This window comes from Tupaia chinensis, unplaced genomic scaffold (genome assembly GCF_000334495.1).
Source record: "Tupaia chinensis unplaced genomic scaffold, TupChi_1.0 Scaffold000271_1, whole genome shotgun sequence".
NCBI classification, from domain to species: domain Eukaryota; kingdom Metazoa; phylum Chordata; class Mammalia; order Scandentia; family Tupaiidae; genus Tupaia; species Tupaia belangeri.
In genome coordinates this window covers 3,932,788-3,951,310 of record NW_006159752.1, presented here as the reverse complement: position 1 = coordinate 3,951,310, position 18,523 = coordinate 3,932,788, and the positions used below count along the sequence as shown (strand labels likewise).

At 43.0% G+C, this 18,523-nt stretch overlaps 1 protein-coding gene across 1 annotated transcript in view; it reads left to right on the top strand.

Moving 5' to 3' along the window:
• The window catches only part of MICU3 (mitochondrial calcium uptake 3), a 111,273-nt gene that overhangs the window by 83,419 nt on the left and 9,331 nt on the right, over positions 1 to 18,523 (top strand). Inside the window, exons 10-13 of the mRNA XM_006149710.3 lie at positions 3,562 to 3,657; positions 10,816 to 10,916; positions 11,707 to 11,878; positions 16,933 to 17,041. Coding sequence (XP_006149772.1) covers positions 3,562 to 3,657; positions 10,816 to 10,916; positions 11,707 to 11,878; positions 16,933 to 17,041 — 478 coding nt within the window. The remainder of the gene's footprint in view (positions 1 to 3,561; positions 3,658 to 10,815; positions 10,917 to 11,706; positions 11,879 to 16,932; positions 17,042 to 18,523) is intronic.

Here is an 18,523-nt window from a genome sequence, read left to right as displayed (position 1 = left end):
CCCCAGAGAGATTTTTACTATAGGGCACGGGCGCTTGCCAGAAACACAAAGACACAGAGACAGAAAGCGAAAAATCATCCCCCAGGGGGATGGCCACACCACAGTCCCATCTTCTCCAAACTCCTCTTGGGATTTTGAGCATGGACGCACACGCACCCACTGTGAGTCTTAAGCCATCAGGTTCCGGGCTTGAACTGTGGTTGACTATGTGGGAGTCTAGCGACCTCAAACTGCTGTTGACTACATGGGAGCCCAGTGACATAACCGTTCCACCATCCACTGGTCCCATCTAAGATATTAGTGAACATACTGAATACTGGTTCCGGAGCACCCCTGTGTGTAGGGATCCATGCGTGTGCCACGCATATCCCTGATCTGTTACATTTTTCTCCTGCAGTTACAGTGCTGTAAGGAGATCATCCCTGCCCTCAGAAATGTATCATTTAAAAGTCGGCATAAGATCAAACAAAAATAAATATATCCGTTTATATCAATTCAGTCATGTGTTCTCACATAGTGTAATCTCTGGAGCCAGCCAATGAGTAGGAAGGCTTTCTATAGGAGGTAGCTGTTAGCTCTAAAATAAGATCGTTGTACAGAGTCACGTGTTACCCTGTAGGTGAAGACACATTTTTTTTTTGGGGGGGGGAGGTTTTTTCGCTATAGGACACATGCGCTCACCAGACAGAGAGATAGAGAAACAGAAAGTGAGAAATCACCCCCCCGGGGGATGGTCATGCCACAATCCCTTCTCCATTCCCCTCTCGGGATCTTGGGCATGCACCCACTCGCGCCCAGCGTGAGTTTTAAGCCACTGGGTCCAGGACGTGAACCACGGTCAACTACGTGGGAGTCCAGCAACATAGCCATTACGCTAACTGCTGGTTCCCGTGAATACACATTTTTTAAAAGTGACTTTAAAATATGGGAAAACGAAAAGAAATTTAAAATATCCTAACCTTGGGACCAGCAGTTGGTGTAATGGCTATGTCATTGGACTCCCATTAAGTCGACCACAGTTCAAGTCCCGGACCCAGTGGCTTAAACTCACGCCGGGCGCCTGTGCATGTGTGCCCAAGATCCCAAGAGGAGAATGGAGGAGAAGGGATTGCCGCGTGGCCATCCCCCCTGGGGAATGATTTCTCGCTTTGTATCTCTCTGTCTCTCCCTGTATTTCCAGCAAGCACGCGCACCCTATAGCAAAAGCATCTCAAAAATATATATATATCCTAACCTCACCATTCTGAGATAGTGTATCTTAGTATATTTTCTCTGTGTTCAGAAAAACACATGACTTGTTAAACTACTTTTACCTCTTAATATATTGTAAATATGTGTATAATGTCCTCCGTGTGTGCACGTGTGTGTGCGTGTGACAGTAAGCAGTGTCTGAATGTAGGGAAGAGGCATGACGTGGATCACACCCATTGCTCTAACAGTATACAGCAAGCCCGTTTTCTACCTTGACAGCTTTAACAGTCCCTTTCTTTATCATGTATTAACCCTTTAAATTTTTAATTTAAAAGCGAATCCACCTTCAAAATGTGTACCTAATATTTACAGAGTAAGTATTTGATCCAGCTGGTGTTTATTATAAAGTTATGGCATACCTATAGAAAAGAAAATGAACTATATTCCATCTCAAGCTAATTTTACCTGTTTAGTTTCTAACTGCTTAGTCCAAGCTTCCTTAGTTTCTAAAGGGAGTGAAGAGCAGATTTTGTCATGTTGCTTCACTTATACTGTGGTAATAGTATATGTTATCTAAGGGGTTCCTGTTAAATTCTGTAATATTAACATTTCATTAAGGTTTTAGTAAGATGCAGACAGTGGACAGTGTTTTCTAGCTAATCATAGTAAATCAAAACTTAGAAATTCATTGAAATAATTTCTAAATGCACTATTACTTTATTAGTATCATCAGACTTTTAAAAATTAAGACAGGCCAGCTAGTGGGTGTTAATTTGGTTAATCTGGTGGCTAAGGCAGCTAGATCCCCCGTGGTCCAGTCCCGAACCTGGTGGCTTGAGAAACATGTTGGACGTGCTCGTGTGCCCCAAATCCCTAGAGCAGAGTGGAGAAGAAGGGACTGCGGCATGGTCTTCCCCAGAGGGTACTTTCTCACTTGTTCCCTCTGTCCCTTTTTTTTTCCTTAAATTTTTTAAAGAATTATTTTATTGGGGACCAGCAGTTAGCGTAATGGCTATGATGCTGAACTCCCATGTAGCCGACCACGGTTTGAGTCCCGGACCCAGTGGCTAAAACTCATGCCGGGCGCATGTGCGTGTGTGTGCCCAAGATCCCGAGAGGAGAATGGAGGAGAAGGGATTGCAGTGTGATTTGTCGCTTTCTGTCTCTCTGTCTCTCTGTCTTTCTGGCAAGCACACACGCCCTATAGCAAAAACCTCTCCAAAAAAATAATAATAATAATAATAATTATAAAGAATTATTTTATTTAACATACATTTACTTATCTATTTGTTTATTTATTTATTTAAATTTGACCAGAGAGGAACAGAGCAGGAAAGTGAGAGAGAGGGAAAATGAGAAACCAAGCCACCAGGTCCAGGACTCAAACTGCTGTTGGCCATGTGGGAGTCCAGCGTCCTTAACCACTATGCCACCTGCTCTCTCTGTCGCTCTCTCTCTCTCTCTCTCTGGTGAGCACACACATCCTATAGCAAAAAAAACTAAAAAACAAAAAAAAATTAAAAGCAATTTAAGATTAGGAAAAGGAAAAGTTCTCTCATTTTCAGTCTATCAGTCCAGATAGCATTCTCTTCTCATAATAATGAAAAGCCCACCAAGCCTGCGAACCCGTGACATCCTCTCTGATAAATGCTGATAGACGCTGTTTGAATCATTTTCGTTTATAGAGAGCCAAGTTAATATCACAGTGCAGTATCTCATAGGAAGGTACGGCTATTCATCTTGGTGTCTCCTTCATGTTAGTCAATAAAGAGAAGAGCTGGCGCTCTGCCCTTGTAGAAAGACTGGTCAGCACTGTACCATTCACAGCAGACACACACATCCCTGAGTAGCCTCGAGCGGTTTAATTTTAAATGAGTATATTTCCTTTTAATAAGGTTTAGAATAATTTTAATTTTGTGTCTTTAAAGTATGGATAAGGTCATTTTGACTCTTGGATGCACTAATTTAGATGATAGCCAACCACAATCCACTTTTCAATTAAATGGGATTTTTAATGTGTTGCTGCAAAATAATTACCAAATGAACAGATTTCATACGAGGTGTAAAATTTTTATTTCAACACTTGGAAATTATGCATATTTCGGTAGAAGGGCCAAGGGAGCGATTGGAAAATTTGGTTTTTCTGACGAGGCACGTCGTATTTAGAAATGGTGGTTACATACCATTACGTCTTTGAAAGTACCCAGGTTCACCAGCAGTGTGACATTGGTTGTGTTGGCGGCAGACAAAGGTAAGCTAATGTATTTTTTCTTTTTCCCAAGGTTGATTAGAAGAGTCTTAAAATGTATCAGTTATCGCGCTTTGTGACCTTTCTTTACATTTCAGTTGTGCCTCTTACAACCTCCACAGGTGCTCAGAACAGACGCCGAGGAACTGGTGCCCAGAAGCTACTGGGACACGCTGAGGCGCAGCACGAGCCAGGCGCTCTTCTCAGATCTCGCAGAGGTACGGCCAGACCTCAGAGGACCTGTGTGCACTGCTTCCACCTTGTTCATGTAGTCCTCATCCTTTTTTTTTGCCATAGAGTACGTGTGCTTACCAGAGTGACAGAGACAGTGAGAGGGAACGTGAGAAATCACAGCCCGGGGGGATGGCCACACCACAGTCCTGCTTCTCCATCCTCCTCTTGGGCTTTTGGGCCCACGTGTACATGTGCCCGGCATGATTTTCAGGCTGCCAGGTCCAGAATGCGAACCGTGGTCAGCCGTGTGGAAGTCCAGCGTCTTCGAGCACTACCCCACCTGCTGGCCCTATCTAGTCTTATCTTTAAGAGTCAAGGTGATGAAACCAAAAATGCTTTTTATCTTTCCTTTTTCTTTATTCACAGTAAAGCCGCAGTTACTTGTACGTGACACCCAGATTAGCAGTCCTGTCACTGTCGTCTCTCTCCATGCCAGTGTCTCCCTCCAGCCTCATCTAACTCTGAAAGAAGTGCTGCCCGTTATATAAGACCTACTAATTAGATGTTGGATTTAGCTTAAATACTAGGCAGTCAGTCTGGTGTTAGAAGGCCAGTTGGGTCTTACATACTCAGAAGGTCATACGGTCTGAGTAAGCTCTCAAAGTGGTCGTGGCTCTGTCAGCCGCATGCTGGTGGCTGTCACAGCGTCCCAGAGCCAGTTGTGGGCACCCCTTCCCAACTCGGCCTCCTCCGACATCCCCTTGGTATCTTGGAAGTGGCCATAAAATCGGCGTATGCTACAAGTCAGCCTTTATTTCTCTTCCCTGGAGAGCCGGTGACCAGCACGCCGTTGGCTGTCATCAGCCCCGGTCGTGAGCAGGGCGGCTAAGTCTGAGTTGACTCAAACATCATAAGACCTCCAGTGGAGAGAAGAAAGAGGGAAAAAACATCTTACACGAGGGCACTTCATAAAGTTCATTGAAAATGGAATTAAAGTGTAAGACTTGGCTGGTGTGAGAAAAAATTGAAATCTATTCATAGTTTTTCATAATAGACACTCTTCATGTATTTTTGAACAATATTCCTCCACACACATTGTTTTAAAATAAAATAATTATTTGGGGATTCATTTACTATCCTCCCACATTAGAGAAAATAATATTTAAGAATTAATTATAATTGAGTAAGAACTAATTATAATTCCCTATAGGTTATTGTGTATACCAGTGTAATATAGAATTCTTTGTAGTATTAGTATTTAGGGATTCAAATTGGTTCAGAAAGAAGGCTTAGAAATCTATTTTTGTTCGTGTTGCTTGTTACATATCAGTAGTTATTGAGAGAGTTCACCAGCGTCATGGGGGTGAAGGTGGCCGGATCCTACATGGCCAGCTATGACGTTCAAGGCCCAGACCCAGCCGCTTGAAAAACAAGTGGGGCGCATGTGCATGCATACCCCAGAAAATCCTGAGGAGAGGATGGAGGGGAAGGGGTTGCGGGAAGGATCGAGAAAGGAGGTGCTTTTTCACCGCCTCCCTGCCCCTTCGCCAGCAAGCACATGTACTGTATAGCAAAACATGAATAAATAAAAGTTACTGAGATTAAAATAGCTCTCTAAATATTGTAGGTAAAATTAGCCTCTCGTATTTTTATTCCTCAACTGTTAACTAACCGTAGAGCTTCTTAATCCTAGTAAAGCCAGGTTTCGTTTTCAGTTATTTTAAAACCACATCATGAAAATTTGAATATTTCATAGCAGATGTTGAGAGACTGTAAAGTGAAAATCTGCTCTGCTCGGTAGCCATGAGGAATAGCTGACTGCAGTCATTACCTAAAACCCGTATAAACGAAGCCGTGGCATTTTAGTGTAGTGTGTCTTTCTTTCCTTTTAAATTGCTGGAGGGTGTGAGCATTCACGAGGGAGAGACGGGGATGGAGAAAGCCACCCCCCTGTGGTATGCCATCGCAGTCCCATCTCTTCCATTTCTCCGTCCTGTCAGGATTTTGGCAAAGCACACACAGTCCGGCACATCTGTCAGGCCGCCAGGGCCGGGATTCAAAGCGCAGTCTGCCATAGGTGTTTCAGCCCCCTAACAATAAGCCATGAGCCAGCCCAGAGTAGGGTGCCCCGAGGAAAACGATGGCACAGCGCTGCAGGAAAACGTCCCTTCATTGTGTTTCCTGAGTAACTTTTGGTGGTCCTGCCCCCCACACACACACCTTTTTTTTTTCCCCAAGATTTTCGCCATAGGGTACATGCACTCACCAGAGAGAGACACAGAGACACGCCCCGTCCTTTTCTATTCTCGTGGGCACACAAGTGCCTGGCTTGTTTCTCAAGCCGCTGCGTCTGAGCCTGGAGCTGCAGTCAGCCTGTGACATCCAGCACCTTAGCCACTGTGCCACCTGCTGGCCTGTTAGGGATCTTTCCCACCAGATCTACACAACACGTCATTTTAGTAACAAAAAGAAGCAAAGGGTGCACTGTGTAAGATTTCTGTTTCCATTAAGTTTCAGTATTGTTATCTTTCCGTCTTCTCTAGTCCTTTTTGATTTCTTAACATATATTCATTGAGGAAAAACAATGCCTTTTATTGAGCATCTACAATGTGCTAGTCACAGTGCTAAACAAGAGTACATGTTCTCTCTAATCCTTGCAGTAACCCTTCGGGGTAGGTAGTGCTATTATTCCTGCAGATAATCTCATCCGAGACTAATTTTCCTTAGACATGTCAGGATTCCAAGCCAGCCACATTGGACTTGATTGCTCCTCGTTGCTTGTCAGTGACGTCAGCAGTTTCCAAAGACCGTGCCCTGTACTCCCTTCCCTGTTGTGCCCTTCCCGCTCCACTGCTCTTATGTCTGGTAGAGACTCGCTCTCCATGCGCACAGGCTGGCGCCTCCCTCGGATGCTCCTAGACGTGCCTTCCGTAGCCGTCCCTGCCCTGCTCATCTAAGCTGCCCCATCAGTGATAAACCGATGAAACTAGACATACGGAATCATAAGAGCATCTGTAATTAAGGTCAGGTGTCTTTTCCCTGCACATATTTGCATTTCTTCAAGTTTTCTTATTCTTCCATGAGAGATGACAAGGAGACAGGTAACCTCCAACAGGGCGCTCAGGCCCCAGTCCACCCCAGCCTCAGCCGCCTGGGTCACAGATGTGTGTGCACCTGGTGTGCTCAGGGGGGAGTCCCAGGACATTGCCCGTGGGGGCCCAGGTGTGTTACTACTGCACCGCTGCCTAGCCTGGCATTTGCATCGTGGCGCTACTGGTGAGAATATTTGTATATGGGCCAGCTGGTGGCATAGTGGTTTAGTGGTTGAGATGACTGGGTCCCACATGGCCAAGTCCCAGGCCCGGCAGTCTGAAAAACATGCTGGGCACATGTGTGTATGCCTAAAATCTTGAAAGTGGAGGAGAAGGGATTGCAGAATGCCCATCTTCCGTAGGAGGGTGCTTTCTCTCTTTTTCTCTTTCTGTCTCTTTGGTGAGTGTATGCACCCTTTAGCAAATTTAAAAAAAATTATATATATATATGTATGTGTATATATATATAAATAGTTGTTGGTAAAGTCATGACACATTCTTGTATAGAAAAATACATCATGACTTTTCCTGTAACACAATATATTTATATGCTTCATTTTCACTAACAATCTAACTTATCCTCCGCATTGTTACGGGATTATTCCCACTTTTAAAGATAAGCTGAAGGTCAGTAAAAGTCAACAGGCCCGGTGTGACGGTTTTAGCTCCTGTCCTCTCTGCATTAGAGCAGTATGCCTTCTCAGGGTAGCTCTGCGTAAAGCAGTGAAAGGGAGAGGACGGTCTTTCAAGAGCTGCTCAAATTGCATTCGTCTTCTCTCTCATGCAGCCTTCAAAGACTGGCACCACCAATATTCTTCAACATGCATAATAAGTTTGTTCAAGATGATGTGTTTAAAAGATAATATCTGGGACCAGCAGGTGGCATGGTGGTTAAGGCTCTGGACTCCCACATGGCTGACTGTGGCTTGATTCCCAGACCTGGTGGCTTGCTTTCTCACTTTTTCTTTTCCTGGAGAGATTTTTGCTATAAGACATGTACGCTTGCCCAAGGGGCAGAGAGAAACAGAGACAGAAAGTGAGAAATCACCCCCTAAAGGGGATGGCCACACCCCAGTTCCTTCTCCCCTATTCTCTTGGGATTTTGGGCACGCATGCACACACACCCAGCATGAGTTTTAAGTCACTGGGTCCAGGACTCAAACCCCAGTCTACTATGTGGGAGTCCAGCAATGTAACCTCTACATAATCTGCTGGCCCCTGCTTTTTCACTTTCTCTCTTTCTCTCTGGTGAGTGCCTGTATCTTGTTTTAAAGCAATAATAATAAAGTTAAATCAATTTTTTTTTTTACAAAGATAGTATTTGACACTGGGCTGTATTACCTTTCCCCTAGCAATCAGATCAGACTGCTGTCAGATTAGCAGAGAAGTTGGTAGTGTTATAAGGAACTTTTCAGGCATTTTACCTACTGAGAATACTTGGGACTTCTCAGCACACTGAACTGAGAGGCAGTAGTAGAGATCTTCTAAACCAATTAGAAAAAAATTAAATGCTGGAGATTGATTGGGACAATTCAAACGAAATTACAGAAATATAGACAGAATATTTAGATGATTGTTGAAGTTCAACAGTTTTAGATCATTTATAGTATGCTGGAGTTTCTAAGAGAGACATGAGCAAGAAGAGCAGAGAAATCCCTTTGGAAGAAGTGCTCCCGGGGCTGAGAGAAGGTACAGCGGAGGGCAGGGCACACGTGATCTGTTACTCTACGTCAGTGAGAGAAAAAGGGAAGAAAGAGTCAGCCAGTGTCATAAAGGGTTAAATAGCTGTTGTCATGCAAGATTGGAAAGAGAGCTGTGGAGAATCTAAGAAATACCAAAGTTGAGCGGTAAAACGAGGCATTTGGTCAGGGGCCAGAGAAGGCTGGTCCTTGGCAGAGACGGGGTGTTCTCTGTGTCGCTTTGTGGAGTGCTGTTAGGGTTCCAGCCAAGGAGCAGCACCTTTCAACCATGTCCCTTTACTGGGCATCTCCAACTGTTTTTCTTAATATTAAAATAATAATAATAATAATAATAATGAGGCTGGCAAGTGGCATAGTGGTTACATTGCTATACTCCCACTTGACTGACTGTTATTCAAGTCCTAGACCTGGCGGCTTCAAAATCACACCGGGCATGTGTGTGTTTGTGTGTGTATGTGTGTATGCCCAAGATCCCAAGAGGAGAATGGAGGAGGATTGTAGCATGGCCATCCCCCCTGGAGGGTGATTTCTCACTTCCTCTCTCTCTGTCTCTGTCTCTCTTTCTCTCTCCCCCTCAGTGAGCACACATACCCTAAGACATAAACCTCTAAAAAAAATTGTTTAACTTTTCTTACATTTCCTAGTACTTTAAAGTTCACTGAAAAATGAAGTGAAAGTATGAGTTAATTTTGTTGCAAAAAAAAAATTATTTTTGGACAAGTTTTTGCTATAGGGCATGTACGCTTGCAGGAAAGACAGAGAGAGGCAGACAGAAAGCAAGAAATCACCCCCTAAGGGGATGGCCATGCTGCAATTCCTTCTCCTCCATTCTCCTCTCAGGATCTTGGGCACACATGGCGTGAGTTTAAGCCACCGGGTCCGGGACTTGAACCAGGTAGAGCCCTCCAGATCTAGGATTCAAACCATGGTTGATTACTTGGGAGTCCAGCAACATAGCCATTACACCATCTGCTGGTCCCCTGTTGCAAAAGGTATTAAAATTAGTACAGAGTTTTTCATAATACACATTTTCTATTATCTTTTTAAGACCCTTTGTATATTGGAGAGTTACAGTCATTTGAATTTTATGATTTTTATACCTGAGTTTATTGAGTATGTATGAGTTAATGGCCAAGTGAGGAGGGAAGAAAGAAAGAACAAAAAGAGAGGAAAGGTAGACCATCAGGTTAAATTAAAGGAAAGCAGTTTTTCTTAGGTCATTACATTTTGTGAGGACCCTAATCAAGCAGTTTTAAGAATATACTAGTTGAGGGAACCAGCAGCTAGCGTAATGGCTATGTCCCTGGACTCCCACGTAGTCGACCGCGGTTCGCGTCCCGGACCCGGTGCCTTAAAACTCATGCCCGGTACGTGTACGTGCATGCCCAAGATCCCGAAAGGAGAATGGAGGAGAAGGGATTGCAGCGTGACCATCCCCCCCGGGGGGTGATTTCTCGCTTTCTGTCTCTATGTCTCTCTCTCTCTGTCTGGCGAGCACACGTGCCCTATAGCGAAAACCTCTCCCAAAAAAAAAAAAAGAATATACTAGTTGGAAGTTTGTTTATCAAGTTTAGTAGAGAAGGCAACATCTTCTGGGATTAATTTCTTACCCATTTTCTCTGGGAAAAAAATGATATAATTGTTTCTGTTTAAAAATACAATATTGTTTAAACTATCATAATTATAAAATTCTTACTATGTAGGAAAATACCATGGTTAAAGGGAGCTGCTTGGAGGCTCGGGGCCATTCTTGTGTTAGCCCCATATATTCAGTACATCTGAACACCTGAAAGCTGGATTTCTCAGGTTTAGTAAGAAGATTCAAAAAGAATTACTTAAATAAAAATGGAACATTTACGTGATCAGTCATTTATTTTAAATATTTTTGTTAAAGTATCTACAGGCATAACTTGAAGTCAAAAAGTCTCAAAACTAATTTGAGAATAAGGATCAGCGGGTCATGTGTTAGTTAAGGTGCTGGACTCCTGTATGGCCAACCATGGTTCAAGTCTCGGGCCCGGCAGCTAGAAAATCGTGCCAAGAGTGTGTGCCCAGAATCCTAAGAGGAGAATGGAGAAGGGATCGCGTCATGGCCATCCCATGAGGGGTGATTTCTCACTTTTCCTCTCTCTGTCTCTCCGACTCTCAGGAGAGTGCACATGCCCTATAGCAAAAACCTAAAAACATAGCTGTATTTTGAAAACAAACATCAGTTGCATTCAAGTTTGTTTTCAAAATTTGAGCTTTAATGAGAGTCCCATTTATTGTTAGCCTCTGCTTTTCATTCTAATGTTAATGTATTTCCATTCTCAATATGTATATGTTGATTTTTAAAAAAAATCCTTTGCAGGAGAGTGGGTATTTCTGTTCTCTCTTCATTGCAGCTAACGTGTAGATTTTTTTTTTAAAGCGTGCTGATGACATCACAAGTTTAGTAACGGATACTACACTTCTTGTACACTTTTTTGGAAAGAAAGGAAAAGCTGAACTTAACTTTGAAGATTTTTATAGGTAAGTATAATTTTTATATTTTTGTTGAAAGTTGTTACATGCCCAAATGAGAAGAGTCCTTAGAAATCATCTCATGGTGGGACCAGCAGTTAGCGTAATGGCTATGTTGCTGGACTCCCATGGAGTCGACCGCGGTTTGAGTCCCAGACCCAGTGGCTTAAACTCACGCCGGGCGCATGTGCATGTGTGCCCAAGATCCCGGGAGGAGAATGGAGAAGAAGGGATTGCAGCTGACCATCCCCCCTGGGGGGTGATTTCTTGCTTATAGCGGAAACCTCTCAAAAAAAAAAAAGAAATCATCTCAGGGTAGTGGTACTCACTTCTTTATCACTTTCACCTTAATGGAAAATATTGTTTAAGAAATATGCACTTCCATTGTACCTTAAACGAGTGGTTACAGCGGCAATTATAATAGGAAGTTACTGACCATTGTAAAAAAAAAAAAGTGTGTCGTTGTTGCCGGTCTCTTAATCTCAATAACCCACGCAATTTCAGCACATTATTAGCCTGCCGGGTACTTTCTTTATTCTCATTTTACAGGTGAGGAAACTAGAGCCCTGAGAGGTCTTTATTCCACACACCCCACAGCCCGTGCCCAGGTGCTTCAGTTAGGTGGTCAAGCCTCTCAGGATTTTTTCCCCGTATGCAGAGAGTAATTGCATAAAACTTTATGTCGTTGTATAATTAAATTAGTTTCATACAGTCTTTCAAGGACGGTGAATATGTGTCATTTTCTGTTACCATTATTCTTCATTTTTCTTGTTCATTCTTTATTATATTTTTGTCATAGATTCATGGATAACCTCCAAACAGAAGTTCTAGAAATAGAATTCCTTTCCTACTCTAATGGGATGAATACTATCAGTGAAGAAGATTTTGCTCATATACTTTTACGTTATACAAATGTGGAAAATACGTCAGTATTTTTGGAAAATGTACGTTATAGCATACCCGAAGAAAAGGTATGTAATTCCCCCTATTTATTTCATTATAATGTTAATATAGTTAAGTAGGTCTATAAAATACATTGTTTTTTTATTCTTTTGCTCTTCCATGTATTACAAGATATTTTAGATATTTTTTATTCTTTTTTCCCTATACCCAAAATACTTTGGCTAAATATTTAAAAATTAATTCATTTTGGACCAGCAGATGATGTAATGGTTACTTTACTGTGCTCCCACATAGTTAACCATGGTTCAAGTCCCAGACCTGGTGGCTTAAAACTCATGCTGAGCATGTGTGCATGTGTACCCAAGATCCTGAGAGGAGAATGGGGGAGAAGGGATTGCGGCGTGGCCATCCTCCCTGGGGATGATTTCTCGCTTTCTGTCTGTCTCTCCGAGTGCACACACCCTATAGCAAAAATCTCTCTACAAAAAGAAAAAAATAATTTTAAATTCTAGGTAGACAACCATATTTTCTTTAGGTATGCTAAAAACCTTGAAGGCTATTACCAATTGTTTTATTCAAACTGAGAATATAATTTTTCAAGAGAATTCTGAGCTGTAGAGCTGGACTTCTGTAGAAACATCACCTCATATAAAACAGTTGGTGTTGACTCATTTCTGTCACACGGATTCCTTTCCATAACACCCTTGATGGAAGGCCATTTGAAGACTGCCACTGATGAGTGAGTGATCTTATCAGCGGCTGAGCTGAGGGTATTTCAAAGAGTTTGGGTGCCATCAATGGTTAAGAACTGGGACCACCGATTGTTGGGTAACAAACGCGTTGTCAGCCCTTCTGAGCCGTCGCATTATCTAGTGGCATGTGGACGCATCGTTGCAAACAAATAGTACTGGTGATACCAGTCCCCCTTCAAGCATGGGGTGTTTGGGGCATATTGCCTTCTGTTTGTGTTTATAGAAGGATCAGGTTACTCTGCAAAGAAAAACGTGCAAATAGTTTGAGCTTGTTCAGGATGGATACACTGCGATGGGACAGTGCTGACAGTTCTCCATTTCCCCTGAGCAAGGGGGCGGGGGAAGGACTCAGTGCATTTGGCCGTTAGTTTCCATCACCTCTTAGCCAGAGGACTCTCATCTGTGTTCCATGTTCAATTGACCTTTTCCAATTCATACATACTTCCCCAAAAATAAACTTGGGGAATTCTACTTTATCATGTTACTAGAGTATTTTTTTACAACCTTGAATCAGATTTTTTTTTTCTCGCTAAGTGGAAACTTACCAAAATTTGGAACTTTTAAGGTTATACTAGGACAAAAAGTTTATAAGAACTCTTTTCACTGTTTTTACACCTTTTTTTTTTTTATCTAAAATGATTTCAAAATATAAATCACTTTAGAAGTTAAATTTAGCTTTTGAAATCTTCTAATTGGCAAAAGTACTGTAACCTACTTAGTAGAAAAGAAAAATTTTACAAGTGAATCAGTATTAATTGATTCTCACTGTTTGTCATCTTCATTTTTCTGTTTTCATCAATCTCAGAACAAGCTTCAAGGTATTGACTTTTTTTAAAACCTCTTTCTGTTAGAAAAAGGGAAGATGGCGACCAGCAGGTGGTATGGTTAAGGTGCTAGAGTCCCACATGGTTGACTGTGGTTCAAGTCCTTGACCCAGTGGCTTGAAAATCACACCAGGTGCTTGTGTCTGCCTGACTCAAATCCCAAGAGAGTGGAGGAAAAGGGATTGCGGTGTGGCCATCCCCCATGGCGGGTGATTTCTCACTTTCCTTCTCTCTGCCTTTTCCAGCAACCACACACACTCTATGGCAAAAAAAAAAAAAAAAAGCAAAACCCTAAAGTAAAAGGGAAAATGAAGCTTTCAGGTACTTGCCCAAGGATTTGAACCAAAGGCTTTCTAAACCAATGGTATCTTATGACACCCTGCTTATACTTTCCCCTTTCTCAGTTGCTAGTCTCCCTGCTCTCCAAAAGAGTAACAATAACTGCTGTGGAATAGCACTCTATATTTCTAAAATACTTTTATTTTCATTTCCTCACTTAGCAGATATTTATTTATTAAGCACCCAGTGTTTGCTAGGCTTCATTATAGCCGCTGGGGATAAATAAGCAAACTCTTTCTTTCCCGGAAATGTTAGTACATGTTAGTGGAGAGACCAATGAGTAAACAAAGCATGATAAATGTTTATGTAATGATAAATGTTATGAATGCAACCAAGAATCGTGGGGACTGGAAAAGAAGGAACCCTGTCAGGGAGAGCCTTTCCGAAGAGGTGGCTTTTGTAGAGAAGCCTTGGGGGAATGAACGAGGCAAAGATCTGGAGGTAAGAGCCTTCCAGGGAGGGTTGCAGCAATGCTGAGGGCTTGGGACAGAAAAAGGTTGAGCTTAGTTGAGAAAATGCCAAGAGGCAAAGTAAGAGAACACAGGCATCACAGATGAGGAAGGAGAGAGAGAGAACAGGTCTTTTAGAACCTTACAGGACAGAGCGAGGAATTTAGATTGTATCCTACTATGACTCTGAGAGTAACAAGATGCCTCTATAGTTTTTGAACTTAAAAGCAGGAAGGAATAAACTAGCCCTTCTCTTGTTTTTTTATAAATAAAGTTTTATTTGGACATAACCACACTGATTCATTTCATGTATTTTTTCAGCTGCTTTTCCACCAGATTGGTAAAGTTGAATAGTTGCCATGGTGACTATATAGCCAGCAAAAATGAAAATACTCTCTGGCCTTCACAGAAAAAGTTTGCCAGCCTTGCCTTGGAGCATCAGCATGATGTTCATTTATTCAGCAAGTGTTTATCGAATTAGCATTGACTGCCTTGATATCCAGACGAGGTCTGATCCATCTGCCAGATATAGTCTGATTCGTTTTCCCAACGAGCATCCTGACTACATTCCAGAATAGACTCCAATTAGCTTCACATTAAAAGAGGCCCAAACTCCTGAGGAGAAGGGATTGCAGTGTGGCCATCCCCCCTAGGGGGCAAGTTCTCACTTTCTGTCTCTCCATCTCTCTGGGAAGCGCATTTACCCTATAGCCAAAATAAATAAATAAATAAATAAACTTTCTAAAATAAATATCTCAAATTTCATTTTGCAGTTTCATTTTTCCCAAGACATGATGTTTATTTCATCTATACAAAAGAATTATTATGTGGTTTTGAATTTGCATTGCCTTTTCAAACATGAGAACCATGTTTTGAAAAATCTAAAGGTTCAGATGTTGAACATTATATTCTATCATTCTTCAAATTTTTAATTTCACACCTCCCAAAAGCACAGATATTGCTTATTCTTTGCTTAAAACTATCCCTTCTTGGGAACCAGCAGTTAGCTTAATGACTATGTCGCTGGACTCCCACGTAGTCGACCGCGGTTCGCATCCCGGACCTGGTGGCTTAAAACTCACACTGGGCGCGTGTGCGTGCATGCCCAAGATCCCGAGAGGAGAATGGAGGAGAAGGGATTGCGGCGTGGCCATCCCGCCTGGGGGGTGATTTCTCGCTTTCTGTCTCTGTGTCTCTGTCTGTCTGGCGAGCGCACGCGCCCTATAGCGAAAACCTCTCCAAAAAAAAAAGGAAAAAAACTATCCCTTCTTCCCGTCTTTCACTTCTACCAGCAGTTAACACATGGCCCGAGACGGCCGTTCCTACAGATCTGGCCGCAGTGAAAACTGGAGCACCTTGAACCAGGCGCCAGCCTCCTGGCAACGGCTCTCCACCTCACCCTGGGCCCTGCCGGTACCATCTCCCCAACTGTTGGGTCGTATGAAAAGTCATGACACCTTTTGGCATAGAAAAACATGCGAAAGTTCCTCATGACTTCCAACAGCCCAGTCATTTGAACGGCCCTTTCTAGAACTGGAAGGCGGTGGGACTGGTCACAAAGCAGGAGCAGGACTGGAGAGGCCGTGATGGATGGGAAGGAAGGGCAGGCGGATACTCATGTAGCGAGTGGAAGGGCGGCTGTCACTGAAGTGGAAATACTGGGTGCGGAAAGCTGGGTATTGTGGCCCCAAGTCATGCCATCGGTAGCTGGCCGACAGGATGGGCTCCTGTGGGGTCCGTTCTCTGCTTCCCGACACTGGCCCCCCCAGCACCCCTTCCTATTCTAGCCCCGTCTTCCAGCCCGGCTCCCGGCCCTTAGCTCGTTACCCTGGGTGCTTTCATCATTACATTAATTTCCTTGCCTCTAAATGAGCTCCTACCCAAATGCGTGTTCTCCGAGATGACGTCGTTTTATTTCCCGTAACTGCTATTTACTGGAAATGACAGCCAACGTGGTCGCGTCGTTTATGCGTAGGCCATTACCAAAGAGGCCGTTCTCGGTACCCGTCTCTGTCCACCCCCACGGCACCCGTGTGGGCCTCCAGCCTCCCTGGGTGCTCAGAGTACTTCTCCTTGGGTCCCGGCCGCTTCATCAGGACAGGAACGAGACACTGACAGGACCCTCGATGTACGTCGGCATGGTGGTTTTGCGTTTTCATAAAGACGGCGGTGATTGGGTGCCGGATCATTTAAAGAGTACATGTGTGGGGGCCACTTCTGATAGGTTTTCAGTCATCCTCTTGCAGGATTAAAACCAATCAGGCCTAATATAGGGTTTTCAAAATCAAAACTTAAAAAAAAAAGAATTATTTAATTTTATTTATTTATTTTTAATTTGACCAGAAAGGGACAGAGTAAAGGGGAGCGAAAACAAGCTTGCCAGGTCCAGAACTTGAACCACAGCCAGCCATGTGGGAGTCCAGTGCCCTTAACCACCACGCCAACCTGCCAGCCCCAGAATTAAAACTTTTTCATTCATTTTTATCGTGGCATATTTTAGAAACTCTGTGCTGATACAATAGAGTTTAAAAACCCTTTTCACGTATTATTTTAATGGCAGCAAGGCTATCCAACTATTAGAAATAAGTTCAAATGAATTTTACTTCCCATTTGGAGAAAGGTTTCAGAATGTGTCCTGGAAATATTTACTTACGAGGTATATTGCAGATGCTTAATCTGTTTGCTCTACAAAATGTGTATACTTCTTTGAATAAATTTGGCGATACTAAATATATTTACATTTATTTTCCCCATGTAGGGCATCACATTTGATGAGTTCAGGTCGTTTTTCCAATTTCTGAACAACCTGGAAGACTTTGCAATAGCCCTGAACATGTACAACTTCGCAAGTCGTTCTATAGGTCAAGGTAAGTAGTCATCTTTCAAATATTAAAGGCAAAAGTCATCCCACATTGTTTCTAGAGACTTTGGCACAGAATAAATATGTCGTGTCACCCGTCCATCTGCCTGAAATTTCTAATGGGAAGATTTCTAGTGAGAAATTTGTTCAGACACTTAAAAGTCTAAGCAGAGTTTATGGAAGTGTGCTTAGCTTTTATATTGGATTTATTTTTGCCCGTAATTTTATATCATGGAGAAAGCTGATATTTTTAAAAGTCCACAGAAGAAACCTCATAGCCACGTGGTAAGGACGAGGGGTGTGTGTCAAACCTGTAGGAGAGCCAGCTGGCCACGCCCGGACCTTCTCCTAGGAGGGAATTTGTTTTACTGATAGTGTCCTTGCTGGCCCAGAAACTGGAATTTGGTCAGCCCAGCCACCTCAGCCACACACTTCCATATATTAAGCAACTTTGGAGAATTAAAACTGTAATTACAGATAAACGTGGCTGTCAGAGAGTTCAGTGCCGCGGTCCTGGGACCAGCTCACTCTCCCTGGAGGTGCGCTCGCATGCCAGGGCCTGCCCCTGGGATTCGCTGGCTACTGTCTTTCCCCTCATTTCCATATCCTTTTCTAAAATTCTTGCTACTTTCTGTTTGTCTTTAAGGTGACTTCTACCCATCTCTGCCATGATAAAATGTGTGTTAGTCCCCAAGCTTAAATCCCAGAGGACAGTCTTGGTTTTCTCACTGTCAAGTTATAGAGAGAAGCCAAAATCCAGCCCATAAATGCTACGGATAATTATCTCTCTCCACAGAACATAGGTATTGAATCCATTATGTGGCCCTGTTCATTTCTCTATTGAGAGAAACCTGGAAAAAGTTCTGTTTCATTTTTTTCCTAGTCTTCACCAGTCAGCCTTTATACCATGGTAAACCTAGCCAACTTTAAGGAAAAAAAAAAAAAACACAGCCCTAGCCTTGGCACATGGTGGTCGTGCACCACTCTGTTCCTGGAGGTGCAGAAGGTCAGGTGCAGCATCTGGATCAAATCGTACATGCCAGGGGGTGCACGCCACGGCCCTGGCTGGCCGGAAGGCTGGGTGGGAGGACGTCATGGCATAAGAACCTATGGATGGTGCTCGCCCTCTTCCTGTCTGACTCTCCCCACCTACCTCATAAAAGGAAAAAGAAAAGGAAATAAACTAACAAAATTAGTGTCTGTTTACTTACTTCAAATGAAAAATTGCATTCTGTGGAACTAGGGAATGAAAAACTTAATCGTGTCACTTCTGCAGGTGCTGGGAGTCCATCCCTCTTGCAGCTGCTAATATCTTAATTGAGGTTATCACCTCTCAAAAGCACGAGTTCAGCGGCCACTTAACTGGCATTCTTACCGTTAGCTACTTTGCTCTCCAGTTTCCTAGACAGCTCATGGACCAATCTTGGTAAAACACAGCCTCACCTTTGTACAGCGTGCCTGCCATGGGGGTCCTGAAGGCTTCCCTGTT